The 16,324-nt window shown below is 55.6% G+C and overlaps 5 protein-coding genes across 5 annotated transcripts; 3 read left to right on the forward strand and 2 right to left on the reverse strand.

Moving 5' to 3' along the window:
* Nucleotides 1–1,535: 1,535 nt before the first annotated feature.
* Nucleotides 1,536–2,252, forward strand: PG997_010094 (uncharacterized protein; the record flags this gene model as incomplete). Its single annotated transcript, XM_066814409.1, has 2 exons — nucleotides 1,536–1,876; nucleotides 1,976–2,252. The coding sequence occupies 2 exons, from the start codon at nucleotides 1,536–1,538 to the stop codon at nucleotides 2,250–2,252; spliced, it is 618 nt and encodes a 205-aa protein (XP_066666371.1).
* Nucleotides 2,253–3,254: 1,002 nt separating this feature from the next.
* Nucleotides 3,255–4,839, forward strand: PG997_010095 (major facilitator superfamily domain-containing protein; the record flags this gene model as incomplete). Its single annotated transcript, XM_066814410.1, has 2 exons — nucleotides 3,255–4,424; nucleotides 4,522–4,839. 2 exons carry the CDS (start codon nucleotides 3,255–3,257, stop codon nucleotides 4,837–4,839), a joined length of 1,488 nt encoding a protein of 495 aa, XP_066666372.1.
* Nucleotides 4,840–5,713: 874 nt separating this feature from the next.
* Nucleotides 5,714–6,321, reverse strand: PG997_010096 (uncharacterized protein; the record flags this gene model as incomplete). The annotated part of the gene is made up of 3 exons (XM_066814411.1): nucleotides 5,714–5,881; nucleotides 6,011–6,066; nucleotides 6,189–6,321. The coding sequence occupies 3 exons, from the start codon at nucleotides 6,319–6,321 to the stop codon at nucleotides 5,714–5,716; spliced, it is 357 nt and encodes a 118-aa protein (XP_066666373.1).
* Nucleotides 6,322–8,696: 2,375 nt separating this feature from the next.
* PG997_010097 (GMC oxidoreductase) lies at nucleotides 8,697–10,712 on the forward strand (the record flags this gene model as incomplete). The annotated part of the gene is made up of 4 exons (XM_066814412.1): nucleotides 8,697–9,086; nucleotides 9,219–9,767; nucleotides 9,793–10,446; nucleotides 10,512–10,712. The coding sequence occupies 4 exons, from the start codon at nucleotides 8,697–8,699 to the stop codon at nucleotides 10,710–10,712; spliced, it is 1,794 nt and encodes a 597-aa protein (XP_066666374.1).
* A 409-nt stretch (nucleotides 10,713–11,121) lies between these two features.
* PG997_010098 (uncharacterized protein) lies at nucleotides 11,122–11,781 on the reverse strand (the record flags this gene model as incomplete). The annotated part of the gene is given in 3 exon segments (XM_066814413.1): nucleotides 11,122–11,523; nucleotides 11,540–11,558; nucleotides 11,636–11,781. 3 exon segments carry the CDS (start codon nucleotides 11,779–11,781, stop codon nucleotides 11,122–11,124), a joined length of 567 nt encoding a protein of 188 aa, XP_066666375.1.
* Between the last annotated feature and the right edge of the window lie 4,543 nt (nucleotides 11,782–16,324).

Raw genomic sequence — 16,324 nt, forward strand, 5'->3', positions numbered from 1 at the left:
TTAGGCTCGTCCGAGACTTGAACAGGTAGGTAGGCGGCGGAGAAGGCAGCCTCGGGTATGGAAACAGGGCATGGAGTATTAGATTCATGGTTAGGCAGAATTGCAAAGTCCTCGGCACCGAACCTTGAGTCCCCTCTTGATGGACATTAGCTCTGTAAGTCCTAATTGAACGCCACCATCAATAAGAATAGTAGGCTCTATGGGTCAGCGAGCAGTCGTTCTGGGGTAGTGCAGACAGCGTCGTTACGCAAGGGCGTATGTGGCGGTTGCGGGGTGATTCGCAGAGTAGAGTAATTGGCGCCTCCTTGGCATTTCGATAATTAATATACGCGCACATACACATGCATACATGCATTTGACGTGAACGGGGCCAATCAGGTATGAGAACCAGAAGTTGCACAGGCCGGCGGGACGTTCGATACGCATCCGCTGCGCAGAAGGCACCCCAACCGAAGAGACCTTCGAATGCATGGTCATTTTGGGATCGGAATACACGGGAAGATGGGAGAAATAGATTTGGGCTCTTTTTGGGCAGTCCGAGGCTGGCGGAGGGGGCTTACGCCCGTATTATCTTTTAGTCGGAGTTGAGGGGCTTCACATTCCTTTCTCACCTTGCAGAAGAGCTTCTGCTATATGGTGTGTATCACGAAAGGCCTCACCGGCTTTTCAGCTGACGCCAAGCTAAGGCTTCGGGGCTTTTAGGCCAGTCGGAGACTGTTCCGTTGTGTTGCAACGCTTACATGGTCTTATATCCAGCCTCGTCTTCCCCCGCGCTATCCGGGGCCGTCTCTACACTTGGCGGCTTGCAAAGGTCGGCTAAGATCCATGGTGTCATGTGCAACATATATCTCACCGATGTGAGACATTGTATCATTTATGCTAGTTACCAATCCTTTCTCTTTTTCCCGTCTGACACTTCCTGTCCGACCCTCCGAACCCATTGCGATGATCTACTCAAGTAGTCCTACTAGTGGCTGCTTACATCTGTTTCAGTGTTGGAGGAGGTGCTTGCAGCAAGCCCGTAGTTCATGCATTAGTCTATCACGGAGTTACAGTTGGTGGTCTCGTTGGAACTACTCTTGAGTTCTGTACATGTTGAGCCTCGAGATGTTGAAAGCCATTTGGATACCTTTCATCGGCTGAACATAGAGCTTTTGTCCAAGCAGCTCATTTAGCCTAACGCAATATACGCAGATGGGCCAAGATTAGCACAGTATCATGAACCCGTATTTTCCTTTTATTTCTGCCGTTTACTTTGATTCGATGATAAGCCTCCCCAGCAGGAACAAGGGACTCACACAAAACAGGGTAACCCATAGTTTCGTAGCCATTCGTCTTCGTTCGTTACACAGACAAGTCTCGTGTGCGGCAGTATCAATATCTGTTACACGTAGATAGCTACATGGGCTTTGACTTCTTAAAGGGTCATTTGCCCCTCTCGCCATGTATATTCTCTTAATGATAACGACTACGCTGAAGCAAACCATACGAATAAGTAAACGTCATCTTCGATACTGTTACCTACTTCCTTAATCATGGCCACCGCAGGATTACCACTGGAGACTCAGGAGAACAAGAAGTTGCACTCTTTTGCTCAGCATCCTACTATGAGCAAGCATGTCCCAAACGAGGACGCAGCTGCTCTCCTCCCTGCCTGGGTGAACCCCGATCTCGACCGCCTCATGATGGTGAGAACGGCCGGGGGTACGTTCCGGTCGTGGGCAGAATCGCTTGTCGACCTGCCTGCTGGCGCGCTTTTTGCTCGCATCACGGGAGTGACATCTGTTTCAACGCCATCGTATAGCACTACGCAGGCCGGGCGGAACCTGCACCTCGAGCTCAACTCGAACATTCACTTTGTCAACCACTCGTGCGCGTGAGTCTCACCCCCACCCCACAGCCCTTGTAGGGCTATGGGGAATGCGTTTTCCTCATCATTTCTGGACCGATTGACTGACTGGCTGCTTCGTACAAGGCCAACTCTGGAGTGGGACATGGAGCATGTGGAGATGCGGGTCAACCGTCAGCGCGATCTGAAGAAAGGCGACATGCTCTCCTTCTTCTATCCCAGCACGGAGTGGATCTTGGCACAGCCCTTTGACTGCTGGTGCGGCGCCGGTGAGGGCAAGTGCTTCGGACGGGTCGAAGGGGCCGGCAGAATGGACCCTACGAGGCTGAAGGGGTATTGGCTGAACGGGTACATCAAGGAGATGCTGGAAGAGGAGGCCCAGGTCGAAGCCGGAACCAAATAACTTTTGCGCTGTTGGGTTTCAATTCAGGCCTGATGTATCGCTGCATCAATGTTGATGGTTATCTCAAGTAATCTTTGGTTCGCTGTATTCTGCAGGGAGAGAACTTGTACACATATCGTGGCCTGATATTTTGATTATAGCCTTTGCCTTCCAATCATGATTATCATGAGATGGTGCGCCTGTATTATGCTTGGGCACTTACTTACCTTTCTAAACATGAAGGCAAGATTCTCGGAAAATTTACCCTAGGCTCTCATGGGAAGACGCCTTGTACTTCACAACTCGTACTACGGCCGCCCACAACTGACTCTGTGTAGCGTGAATTCGATTGGGCGCCCTTTGACCCCTGTTGACAGTCACTGCATCCCACATGCCAGCGCCAGCGCCGTCTTAGGGCGAGGTGTGGGTGGTTAAGACAGTCGGGTTCTACACGAGAGGGGCTCTGTAACACGGCATAGAGTTGGTTGTGCTGCGTTTTGTACTTGCTACAACAACCTTGTAGTAAGGGGAGGGCAGCGCAACGAATCAAGGGACTATCAACCGGTACGTACTTTGCCTGAAATAGTGCTGGCCTCAAGTCAAGCGCGTTCCTCTGCTACGGTCAGCACGTGGTCAATCCATCCCTTTATTCGTATGGATGTAATGATATTTTGCGATCGTCAAAGCCTTCCTTACTCACAACCTTGCCGGCAACCTCTCGACTCGTGTGATAATACTGCAAAACCCCACGTGCCCCCTTACATCCCCAGGTCCTCGAAATTCCCCGAAAGACTTGATACTCAAGTCCAAGACTTATGTATGATGAATCCAACGTCCAGCCAACGACCCAGCACCTCTGCGCCAAGCGTGGCCACTCTTCCCAAGACGCGTGTTTCCGAAGATGAGACTCCACGCAGCTCACACCACCATGAAGAAGACCATGACCAGCAGCCTCTGACCCGTCCCGGACCAGGAGTTGTCGCCGGGCGTACCCAGTCCACGGAGCCGCGAGCTTTCTCCGCCATGTCCATGGGCTCCAACCATCTCCACACGGATTACGTGAAGCCGGCCAAGGCGTATATCATCATGTTCTATCTGACGCTCGTGACCTTCATGACCAGCATCACCACGGGCCTCATCACGACCGGCATTCCCACCATGGCCGTCGATCTCGGCATCGGCCCCCAAACCATGTACTGGCCTCTTTCGGTCTACAGCCTCACCACCGGCACCTGCCTGATCGTGGCGGGCACCGTGGCCGATGTCGTGGGCAGCCGACGGACCTTTCTGACCGGCACCCTGCTCCTCAGCCTCTTCACGCTGGGCTGCGGCCTCGCTCGGACCGGCATCCAGCTCAACATGTTCCGCGCCATGCAGGGCATCGCCGTGGCCATGTGCCTCCCCACCTCGGTCGGGATCCTCTGCAGCGCCATCGCTCCGGGACGCCTGCGCAACATCGCATTCGCCTGCACCGGTCTCGGCCAGCCGCTGGGGTTCTCCGCCGGTCTCGTGCTCGGCGGCGTCTTCATCAGAACCGTCGGCTGGCGGCCCGGCTGGTATTTCGCCGCCGCCACCATCTTCGCCTGCTTCGTCGTGGGCTTCTTCCTGCTGCCCAGGGACACACTGGCTATCCAGCCCTCGTTCAAACGCCTGCTGACCGTCGTCGACTGGCCCGGCGCCATCATCGAATCGACCTGCTTCGCCATGCTCGCCTTCGTCCTCGTGCAGCTCTCCGAGGACCGCGGCCAGATCCGCTCGCCGCTCGTCATCGCCTTCCTCGCCCTCAGCGTCGCCCTCCTGCCCCTGTTCGTGTGGTGGATGTGGTTTGCGGTCCGGCGCCGGCTGCCCGTGCTCATCCCCAACGCGCTCTGGCGGCGCAAGACGTTTTCCAGCGTCTGCGTCATGGTCATGATGTCGTACGCCGTCATGCAGGTCCTCGAGCTGTACGCGACCCTCTTCTTCCAGAAGGTGCAGCGGCTCGACTCGCTCCAGTCGTCGCTGCGGCTGCTGCCCTCCATGATCGTCGGCGCGGCGCTCAACCTGGCCACGGGCCTCTTCATCGACCGCGTGCCCGCCGTCTGGCTCGTCTTCTCGACGTCGCTGGCTTGTGCGGGGTCACCGCTGCTCATGGCCTTGATTAGGCCCGAGTGGCCTTATTGGTATGCTGCCTTTCCGGCCCAACTTCTGCATCCTGTGAGTAGACTCGATTCGTTCTTAACTATACGATATTCTTCTCCCCTTTGCGCCGAAGCACACAACTAGCTTATAGTAAACTCTTGCCATCCAACAGCTCTCTGCCGACGTTCTGTTCTGTGTCGGCCTCATCGTCATCAGCCAAGTATTCCCCGAGGACACCCAGGCCCTCGCCGGCGCCGTGTTCAACACCGTGGCCCAGTTCGGGACGGCGCTGGGACTCGCCATGATCGGCATCATTGCCGATAGCGTCACAGAAGCTTCGCGATACGAAGACAAGGGAGGCCCCGAGGCGCTGTTCCAGGGCTACAAGGCGGCTTTCTGGGCGGCTTTTGGGCTGACGCTGGCAACAGCCGTGATTTCAGTAATAGGCCTGCGAAAGCCGGGGACCGCGAGTAGTGTTGCGGAAGAGTAGTTGCCAAGGGTCTCGCAATGGAGGATCGCCGCCCGACGACGACGACCGGTCCGTGAAGGGTGAGGTCTGGACGCGCGCGGGACGCGTACCTGGTGGTCGCGTGCGAAGCCATGAGTGGATGAGGTGAGGTGGCGTGTGCCTCGGCGGCGGAGGTGGGGGGATAGCATCAACGACCAGCACAATAGTGCGGCTGGCTGCTGGACGCCGCTTCTGAGAAGGCGATGCAACAGTTAGATATGCGGCCAAATACCCTCGCAAGGTAGGAGAGGATGAACTCATACAAAGTGTTTAAATATGCGTTGGCGTTCCTACGTCAGAATTGTGTCGCCCTGGACCAACTAAACCCGTACTAAATCTGCCATGCTATTAGCAAGCGATCGCATAAAACCCAGCTTATATACAATGCACCACGGTTACAGCCGGGCGTTCCTCTTTCAATGGAATGCAGCGCGTAGGGGGTATGTGGTTGCTGTGCGCGCAAGTACGTTAGGTAGCTGTTCGTCGAGGGGTTGTTCTGAATTTAGTCTTACTTAGGTAATGGTATGCGACAGGGACCCCACAAATCCGAAGCTCTGCTTTCACAACATCACTTAAGTATCCTTGTGTACCTATTGAAGGAGATTCGAGACTCTCGTTCTCCCAGGCCAAATTCGATGCTATAAACTTGCATTTCTTATTTTGCTTAGGTAGGTATAGGTATTGTTAATAAACTGATCATGGCGCCCATCCGATAACTCCAAAAATCGTTACAAAAGCACGCGTTCGTCGTCCAGTGTTCGTCCAGATTGATTGTTTGCCCCACGGGGGGTTTCGTTCGTTCCCGCGACAACAGCAACAAAACAACACTGACCGCCAGATGAAAGGCTTCACCGATTTAAGCCCCACCCTCGCGCTTGGCGTACTCCTCCTCCATGGCCTCGGCGTACTTGTCCTCGGGCGATCGGGGGTCGTCGTGCAGGACGCCGTTCTTGAGGACCTGCTCGGGCGTGGGCCGGTGCAGGATCTTCTCGTTAAGGCTGTCGGCGCGCATGTGCTTCTCGAGCTGTTTGGTAGATAATCATGTTAGGGACATGTGTACGAGCTTGGGCAAGCAAAATAGCTTTGGGGGCGGGGGGGCAACCGTGCATGGTCAGGGCGCACGCAGCAATTGAGTTCAGTGTTGACGACTTACCTCCTTCTGCTTCTCGATCAGGCTGGGCGCGGCGTTGGAGGCGGGCAGGATGTTCTCTGCAACAAAAGAATGACGTCAGTTTAGGTAATGGGCTGATATGACGGCGCGGTTTGCTCATGGCGGGCGCGTCGCATGGACATCACAGAGAGAAAAGATGCAAAGATGCGATGTAACGTACTCTCGACAAGCTCGGAGCGCTCGGGGCGGTGGCGGAGGTGCTCCTCGAGGGAGTTCTTGCGGCGGGCATCGGGACGGCTGGGCGAGATGGGGGTCTCGTCGATGCTCACGGTCTGGGGCTCTTCGCTGGCCATGGTGACTACTGGTGAAGTCTATGGGTAGGTAGGTAGGTATAGATGGATAGGTCAATAGCTAGATGGGATAGATCTAGGAATGAGGTAGCGAGCAGAGGAGGCGACGATGGTTGGTCTTTATGTGAAGTAACTGAGACTGAGATTGGAGGGGGACCAAGATTCCGAGACAATGGAGATTTGGGATGCAAGTCGTACTTAAAGTATGCGGGGGAAGAAGCAGGTGGCAGTGGCAGGTCTCGCAGGTAGACCCTGAAGCTCGAGGACTAAAGAAACAAGTGGTGCTATTGTTTATGCAAGATGGGCATTGCTACGGTGTAGGGGTTGGTTGGATGGAGGGGGTGACAGAATGACAAAATGGGGGGACGTTGGCGTTGGCGGGCAACCGTCTCACCACCTTTTTGCCTGCATCCGGTCTGATTGATTGATTGATTCATTCCCATGGGCGATTGATGTCAGCGGGGACTTCAGACTCGGCCATTGACGTGTTGTTGTGGCCCCCGCCTTTGCCCGCAAACAGCTCGACCTTTTGACCTTCAATTACCCCTTCAATTGCCTGCTAGGTTGCAAGGTTAGAGCTACAGGCCAGTACCGACCTCCAACAGGCCCAAACCTAGTCGCAGATCCCTGGCTCGCTGATGCAATGCTGGCGATCTCCCATTGGAATCTTTCATTGCCAGGAGGGCCCCTTTTGGCGGGCACAGGAGGACCAGAAGGAGGACTAGAGGCAAGAAGGGCAAGAAGGGGGGGCATGGGGGCTGCTGGGCTCGTGGCACAACGGCCAGGCACCAAAAGCGCATGATGGATAATGATCCTCAGACCACTCGACGCTCCCACGAGACACTCCCATGAGTCCCATCTCCAGTTGGCTGTGTCTCCCTACCAGGTCTCCCTACCAGGTCTCCCTTCTCCCTTCCTGCCCTCTGCCCCTCCGACCCCCCTCAAATCAATGTGCTGCAGCAAGTCGCAGATGAAAATCTCCATTCTGCCAAATGCCATTTCTTGTTTCTTGTTTCAATGTTCTTGTTCCCCCCTCAGCCCCTATTGCCGAGAAGCCAATGCTTTACCATGGTACGGGACCCGATGCTGAAACGCGGTTTCATTGCGTGCAGCGCCCACTGCCTAGTACTGAAATGCCAGGCTCTGCCAGCGCCCGCCTGCCCGCCTGCTCAGTAGCCTGCTGCCCTCGGCGGGGCGGGTTAGATTAGCAGCAAATGCCCACTAATGCAAGGGGGACAAGCAGCTTTTCTCCAGTCAATGGACAACGAATTGCTTAATGCAAGTACATGTCAAGACAATTGTCTCCAATCAATTGGATGCCATAGCTTTTTCGCAATCGACACCTCATGGCTCGAAATCAATGAAAGCATACCTACCTCCATTACCATATGGCACGTGCGACAAAGACAAAGAAACCGAGCTCGCGAACAAAGAGTGGCAGACTGCTGCACCTTTCGGAAACGGCGCGTTCCGTCTCCCGAGCTGGTTGCTAATGGATGATGAGTGCGCTTGTCTTCTTCGAGGTCAGCAGTGCGAGAAGTGGCATGCCATTTCATTGGCGCCTCCAGTCGTTTTGCGGCCGAACCCCGATGCCACTTACAACCATGGAAACGACAACTCGATTTGCATGCCCACTTACAGCGGTCGTTCTGATGCTCCTGAAGCCGTCCTTGAATCGTGAGTTGTCGGAGTATCCTGACTTGCAATACATCAAATGATACAGGCAGGCCCACTGCATTTCATGATCTAGTTGAGCCAGTTCAGCATTTGAACGGCATCGGTGCGTACGGGCCGCAATGCGATTGGGTGTGCGACACGGAGAGTTGAAGATCCCACCCTTTGGAGAAGATGATTATCGCTCTGGGCCTGCCCTTTTCTTCTTTTATGTATCCGTGTATCCTATAATCTCCTGGTACAGTTTTCTCTTCGTCCAAACATGCCAAGCCGAGGGTTTCGCCCTGCAGCAGGAGCAATAGGTAGCTCAAGTGAATGAATCCCCAGCCCAGTGGGTGGCGGCGTCGGCGCTGGTTGTGCCAAAGACACCGCCATTGCTTTGAATGCGCAAGGCTGGTGGCGCTCTGCTAGGATGACGCCGGCCGAACAGCAATACGGGCATTACTCTGTTGATATAGAGCATAAGGTTCGCCCCGGTGCTCGCTTGTTGATTTCGAGCGCGACGAGAATGCATCTAGGCCCGCCCTTTGTTTATCCTGGCGTCGGCCGTATGCTGAGGTGGTCGTACATATCTCACCGCATAATGCCGTGCCATCTATATCGCGAATCGCAGCTCGTAGGTCGCGATGTATTAAAGACAACCCATAGCCCATCAGGTCATGAGAGAAATGCAGTCGCAACACTCCTGAATCATCAGCGCCGAGATGAAACGATCTGACATTCTGTCGGCAGTGCTGCTGGCCAGCCGCGCTCTTCTGGTCTACTCAGCACCAGTCGAAAGCGAGAACGAGAAGCGCCAACTGGGTGGCTCGTACGACTATGTCATCGTCGGCGGAGGCACGGCGGGCCTGGTCCTGGCGGAGCGGCTGAGCGAAGATGCCAACGTCAAGGTAGCCGTCATTGAGGCCGGCACCTACTATCAGATCACCAACCCCATATTGTCCACCACCCCGGCCGGGGACTCTTTCTTCGCCGGGGCTAGCCCGTCCGACACGAACCCGCTCGTGGACTGGAACATCGTCACCACCCCCAAGCAGGTGCAAACGGGCGTCGAATCCACTATGCTCGCGGCAAATGCTTGGGCGGCAGCTCAGGTAAGCAGGCGATACGCGGGGGGTGGATGAAGAACAACTTGAATCTAGAGTTCAAACCAAATGGCAGGTGATAAAGGAGTCCATTGCGCAAGCTAACCGAGCCTCGCAGCGAGGAACTTCATGCTCTACCAGAGAGGCAGCGCCCAGTCGTACGACCAGTGGGCCGACGCCGTCGGGGACAGCAGCTACAGCTGGGCCAACCTGCAGCCCTACTTCAAGAAGAGCGTGGCCTTCCGGCCGCCCTCGAGCGCGCAGCGCGCGCCCAACGCGACGGCCGGGTACGACGCCGCCGCCTTCCGCGCCGGCGGCGGCCCGCTCGAAGTCGGCTACCCCAACTACGCGCAGCCGTTCGCGAGCTGGCTGCAGCCGGCCCTGAACGAGATCGGCATCCCCACCACGCAGGACTTCAACAGCGGCCGGCTCATGGGCTGCCAGTACGCCGCGACGACCATTGACGGCAGCATGAAACGGGAAACCTCGGAGTCTTCGTTCCTCAAGATGGCCGCGGGGCGGCCCAATCTCACCGTCATCCAGCTCGCGCTGGCCAAGAAGATCCTGTTCGACGCCAACAAGCGGGCGACGGGCGTGGTCTACCAAGTCGGGCCCCTCACCTTCACCGCGCGAGCCGCGCGCGAAGTCCTCGTGAGCGCCGGCGCCTTCCAGTCGCCGCAGCTGCTGATGGTATCCGGCATCGGCCCCGCCGCAGCGCTGGCCAAGCTCCAGATCCCCCCTCGTCGCGGACCGGCGCGGCGTCGGGCAGGGCATGCAGGACCACGTCTTCTTCGGCCCCTCGTGGCGCGTCCGGGTCCCGACCCTGACCCGCATCGCCACCGACCCGCTCTACGTCGCCGCGCAGCTGCTGGGGCCCTACGCCGCGGCCGGGCAGGGCCCGCTCACCAGCAACGGCTGCGACTTTCTCGGCTGGGAAAAGGTGCCGCGCGCGCTGCTGCCGCCGCAGGCCGCGGCCGAGCTGGCGGCGCGGTTCCCGGAAGACTGGCCCGAGCTCGAGTACATCTCGGGCCCCGGCTACATTGGCGATTTCGCCAACATCGTCGCGAACCAGCCCAAGGACGGGTACCAGTACGCCACGATCCTCGGCGCCCTCGTCGCGCCCTTGTCGCGGGGGAGCGTTACGCTCGCGTCGGCGGATACGTCGGATCTGCCCCTCGTGGATCCGAATTGGCTCACGCACCCGACCGACGTCGCGGTCGCGATCGCGGCATACAAGCGCATGCGCGCCGCGTTCGCGGCCAAGGCGATGCAGGGCGTCCTCGCGGACTCGGTCGAGTACTACCCAGGGCCCAAAGTGCAGAGCGACGCGGAGATCTTGGCGACGATCCGGAAGGACGTCATGACGGTGGTAAGTCCCTGTTCTTCTCCCGTCCCTTTTCCTGCCACGACGCGAATGCTGACCCGATTACGTAGTGGCACGCCAGCTGCACCTGCCGCATGGGCAAGGTGGACGACCCCGACGCCGTCGTCGACTCGAACGCCAGGGTCATTGGCGTCACGGGCCTGCGCGTCGTGGACGCCAGCGCCTTCGCCTTGCTGCCGCCCGGGCACCCCCAGAGCACGGTGTACGCGTTGGCGGAGAAGATCGCAGCGCAGATTCGGGCTAGTCATTGATGCGATGCCAGCAGCCTATGCCCCCATCACGACTTGAAATGACTCGCACGGGTTCATCCGAGTGAATCCTTGGTTTTTAGCGCCGCCAAAGGCTGCGGCTTCTTGTTTCGATAGACGGTGATGTAATGATGCTGTTCACGGCCAAGTAATGTAATTTAATAGAGGTATAATTTTTGCCGAATGTTAATTCCTAATTCACCCGTGTCTGCAATGCAAACTTTCAGTAACAGCAGGAATGCAATTCGCTCTATTTCATAAATCGTTATACTTAATGCAGTCTTTTTCTTTTGGTGAACGCAAGAATTCCCGTTGATGCCCCATGCTTCCCAAAATGCAACACGCCGCTTTTTCTTTTCTTTTTCCCCAGTCGTGGTCGTGGGGTGGAGTTTCTGCCCCACGCGCGCGTGATTCACTCGGACGTATCCATCCACTCTGGGGAAGGATACCCCGACCCCGTATCGTGCCCACGCAGTCTCTTGCTGTTGCTGGTCTTGTTGTGCCTACTACCACCCCCGACCACCACCACCTCCTCGACATCTCGCCTCTTCTTCTGCTTCTTCTCCGACACGACGTCCCGCGTCCCGCCGAAGCAGTGCGGCAGCAGCCCCCGGTACTCCTGGCCGAACTGCAGCTGCCGGCCCAGCGCGTCCTGCTCGGCCCGGCTGGCCTTGCGGGGGCGGATGTAGGGCGCCTCGTCGTCGACCAGGCCCGACCGCGCGTTGAGCAGGACGGTCTGCCGGGCGCGCGCGTGCGGCTCGGCGAGGGCGTCGGAGGCGGCGGGGCCGAAGAGGAGGTGCAGGTTGGGGGGTGTCTTTGCCGGTGATGACGAGGCGGTGGAGGGGGTACCTGCTTTGATTGATTGGCCGCCTGTTTAGCGTGTTTTCCTGTGTTTGAGGGGAGCTGGATTTGGGGTCGGAGCTTACATGATATCGCATTCGTTGCCTCCCGGGCTTCCGTTTGGCAAGCCCAGGTTCAATTGCCGGGCCAGATCGCACGCTTCCTCTTGCTTGTGTGCTTCGTAGACCCAGTACTGCTGTGCCTTGAAGGCGGATGCTCGTGAACGTGCCATATTTGCTGTTTGCGGTGGTATGTGAGTTCCAAATGGGTTCGTCTCTTCTAACGTGCAGGAAAAGGGTGCCTCTCAAAGAGTGTATGTCATGTATGAACCAAGCGAGAATGACAAGATGAACTACACGTTTCTCCCTCCTTTTCGGGAGGGAGTACCTGCCCTCTTTAAACATGTCAGTCTCTCCTACAGCGACATTGTCGCGGCACCCGTGGGCCAGCAGGGCCCGAAGCATGATGCATTCCGAAACCAAACAAGACATGGAAGAACACCAAACGCCCCATGGTCCATGGAAACCCGAGTCGAAACGCTATGCGCTAGCTCCCGCCGCGCCCAAAGTATGGGGTAATGGATACTGGATTTTAGGTAATGATGGGGTAATACCGGGTCATGGGATCGCCCAGGGCACTTTATTTATACCTTATGCCAAGCTGTAGCCAAGCCCATGCGTGGCCGTTTGGAAAAGACGTGGTCGAGAAGCGGTCCAGAAGGTGAGACCAAGGCTGCTTGGCAATGCGGAGGGAAATCCTTGGCTTGCCAAGACTCGGATCAGCCACAGCATACGTAAGGGCCTTGGCCATGCAAGGGAACCTGGGGACTGGGGCTGGGGGGCTAGAGATGGGGGAAGGCAGATCGGATCACGCAAGCTGAAAAATCGAAAGCCTTGCTTGTCTGGCAGTCTGTCTGGCTACTTCCTTTTTTGATGCTAGGCTGATGGATCCGGCGACGGGACCGGGTAGGCTGTCACGGCGCCTTCCGCCTAGGAAACCTTAATTCGGGCTCGGAGAATTTCTTCTTCTTGGAGATCCACCAAAGACGATCGATCTCTTGAACGACTGACTACGTGGAAGAGAACATTGCCTTGGCGCACGCGGGATTGTGTTGGCCACCTGACTGGAGTCTAGGGCTGATTACGTGTTTGGTTCTCGGCATTCGTCGTTTCGCTAGTCTTGCGGCGGCTATTGGCTAGCCATAGCAGGGCCAGAACTGGTGAGCTGATGTTGACCTCATCCCAAACTAACACCTTTTTCGTTTCCAGACATGCTGTGAACCAAAAAAAACACTTAGTTAGATGGAATTTCAGGGATATATAGTTCTGCCACTTGAGATCCGAGTGTCGGCCGAGAGCAGTAGATATCTGGACAGATGATGATGACTACAAGAGTAGCATTTATTATCCTGCTTGTGGCTTTCGAGCTTGCGTGAGGAGTTATCCGTTCAGTTTAGTTGGCATTATTACGTTTATATATTGAGCATCATTGAAGATGTTGGACATGAAGTCTACCGCGGCCTGCTGATCACCACCTCGATCACCATCTCAGAGTTTCCGCTTCCATATACAAGTTTCTTCGGTGTTTGGCACATGTAACTGCGTCTCTATCGATATAGGCTATACACATAATCATTGCAAGTGATCAAGGGCGCGAGTTGGGTTGCCGAACTGAGAGCTTTAGCTGATAAACATACCAATCAGTGTTATCATATAAATAAAAGGGGTGGTATAGTAAAAGGCAATATGGGAGAAGTTGCAGCTTGGTAATTGGATTAAACTACATGTGTATACTGAATTGACATGTCAAGGACACAGTTGGACTAGTTCTTCTGATCTTCTTTCCTTTTTACCATGCCACAGCATTGTAGGTCCAGATGTCAGAAACTTGAATTATCCATATTAACTTGAAGTCAACTGAGTGAGGAAGGTTATGTACATGGTTGGTGTTCGGGAGTTGTAATACCTACTTCGCACACAAGACATGCGGTTAAGTTCTACTGAGGGTTTTTTTGACCACAGAGCTGTTAGCAAGTAGAATTTACGAACATGTCTTGGATACTTGATGGTATTCAGTAGTTGACTTTCTGTCCGAGTTTCACGGAAGAATCATTTACAAGTAATGATATAAGCAGCTGCGTTGTGACACCGGATGTCCCTTTTTTCACGTCACAAATTTGGCTTCATAGCAAGTCAGTTCGGCAGGGAAGGGGATCTTACAGCGAACAAGTTCTCCAGATATATAATCTTGGAAAGAAACGATACCTACAGAGTATAGATGCAATTCGAAAGGGAATTGACACATATACTTATTAACAACACGCCTTGTCCATATCTACTTGCGTATAGTAAGCTAGGCATGGTAGTACAATCTGTCATCTTCTATGTCCTATGGACCTGTCCTTGTCAAAGTCACGAGACCATACCCTGACACCAACCACCAATGGGGTGATTGATCAACGGCGGCCAAAGATCACTAGATCTTACCGCCAACCAAGGCCAAGACAAATAGTTTCAAGCCAAGAAAGATAGACTCGCCAAGACCAGATAGCTTCTACCATGTGTTCCCCAAGTCTGTATTCAGGGGACGGGTGGCGAGAGCGGCCAGGAATAGGAACACTCGGGTCAGGGTCCTGTGTTGCACATACTGTACTGCATTGGGAAGTGTAAAGATGCCTAGTCCGGCATTAGCGGCGGCGGCGGCTTCCGATTGAACATGACCAAAACCCAGGGTCTCACGCAGCAGCGGTGTATGTGTATACATGCAGGTGCATGGGGGTTGCAGGTCGTGGTGGTTGGTCAGTCTGCTCCAAGTACCGCGCCGTACTGTACCGAGGCAGACGGGGCCAACAAACACACTACCTTGCAGCATCAGGTGCCTGGCCTGGCCTGATCTGTCGTGCCGTACTCGACCCCAACCGGGGCAGCACGGGGTACGAAAAGGCGAAATGCGGACTAAACCCATCTGGGTATTGAACAGCAGGAGAGGGAAGAGAGAGGGAGTGTGACCGGGAGTGGAGTGATCTAAACAGGTCTAGATCATGCCAGTGCCGAAGGCCGAAGCGAAAGCAGCACAGCTTTGCTGCACAAGGATGGATGGCAACTCCGACTATGTATTCCTTCTCCCTGAACTCCGCTACCCGTCCGCGTGCATTAAGTATTGCTTGTTGCATGCGATGGGCGTTGCTAGGTTGATTGGGATTTTGCCACTGGGTTAGGTGAGTTCCGTGTTTATTGGCCAGCCAGCACACCTGGTAATTCCGCGGACCCTGGCAATCAACGAGCTCAACGGTTGGGTAAGGATGTGTTTCCTTAGGCGGCCACGCCGGATATAGCAACCGGATGTGAAATACGTTAGGCATTGGTCATTCTACGAAAAGGGGTTGCCACAATTCAGCGTGCCCCTTTCAGCAAGTCCTTCCCATTTGGATTGGTACGCAAAGCAAAGTGGTGCGCAAAACAAACCAAGCATTCTCAAGCACTCTGCGCATAAGCGAGGCAAGTGCGTTGATAGCGAATGACCATAGAGTCACAGCGGTTACACGAGCCACGCAAGGCGGTTTGGAGAGCCGCAAGTTACCAGGATAGCCGACAACATCCGCTTCGTCCGACTCCCGGGGTATCACAAGGCCCGGCACATCCATCCCAAGACTCGGAGCATCTCCAGATCAGATGCACTACCACGACGCATCTCAGATCCGATGTAATACAAGAACACAATACCTTGGAAGAGGTAAGGATTGGACATGAGTTGTCGTCGTACGGCATCGGTCACACGTTTCTGCAAGACCGTTGTCGATCTAGGTACTCGTACCCCTTGACCCCCTTAAAGTTAAGTTGCAGTTACATTCTGCCCACAGTCACTCTATTGAAGATGTAGGAGGGGACGGAACACACACCTGGTCACACGTGGCCCACTCCATATGGGAGCTGTTAGGTAATGCATCCGAGACCCACCATTCGCAGGGCAGACGGTCATCACCGGGCTGGGGTTCGAAAGGCGCGCCAAGTACGCAGTTCGACTCGGCTGCGCTCGCCTCATTATGGCGGTCCGCACGTGTGGAGAAAGGGGGAAGAACAGCAAAGGCGCGCCATCTCACAGGAGACGGCAGGCAGGCTGCAGTAGGGCGGCTATCGAGTTCTGGACCCTGGGCTTCACCGAGCTAAGAGCGAGAGAGAGCGTCCTTCGCAAGATGCGCAACTCCTGAGCTGGGCCGAGTCGACGTGCCGCTTGGCAAGTGCCGCAGTCGCGTCGGTAGAGCGGTACACGCACGGCGCTGGGCAACGAGCGCATTGGTGAGGGTGAACGGTGGGCGTGGCCTCGTTTGATATTCCTGGTCGTCTTCCTCTTGCTGCCCAAGCTGGAGGCACACGGTGGACGAGTGCGGCACGAAAGCGAAACCTCGTGTAACCTGCGTTACCAGGGAGTTGCACAACGTGGTCAACGTCGCGGAGCGGGACGCGCCCGAGAGGATATTCAAGCGGCTGAACGACAGGAACAGGTGCCTCATGAACCAGTCCGAGCGTCACCCGACAGCTGAGCTGCTGTAGATCTTTCCTCGCGCGCGCGCAAGATCGCCGCCAACGCCTTTTGTCCGCCGCCGAGAGCAGCAGCAGAAAGCCCCAAAATCGACGTCATCAGCGAAGACGACGGCGACAACGTCGGGGGCAGCCCGACAATATTATCAACCAACTGCACGGGATCCAATGTCTGTGCAAGACCGTGCTGTCGCGTGGGTTGGGACAACGGGGATGGACTTCGGTCCGCATGGTGAA

Source organism: Apiospora hydei (assembly GCF_038363865.1).
Source record: "Apiospora hydei strain CBS 114990 chromosome Unknown utg000007l_segment0_segment0, whole genome shotgun sequence".
Taxonomy (NCBI): domain Eukaryota; kingdom Fungi; phylum Ascomycota; class Sordariomycetes; order Amphisphaeriales; family Apiosporaceae; genus Apiospora; species Apiospora hydei.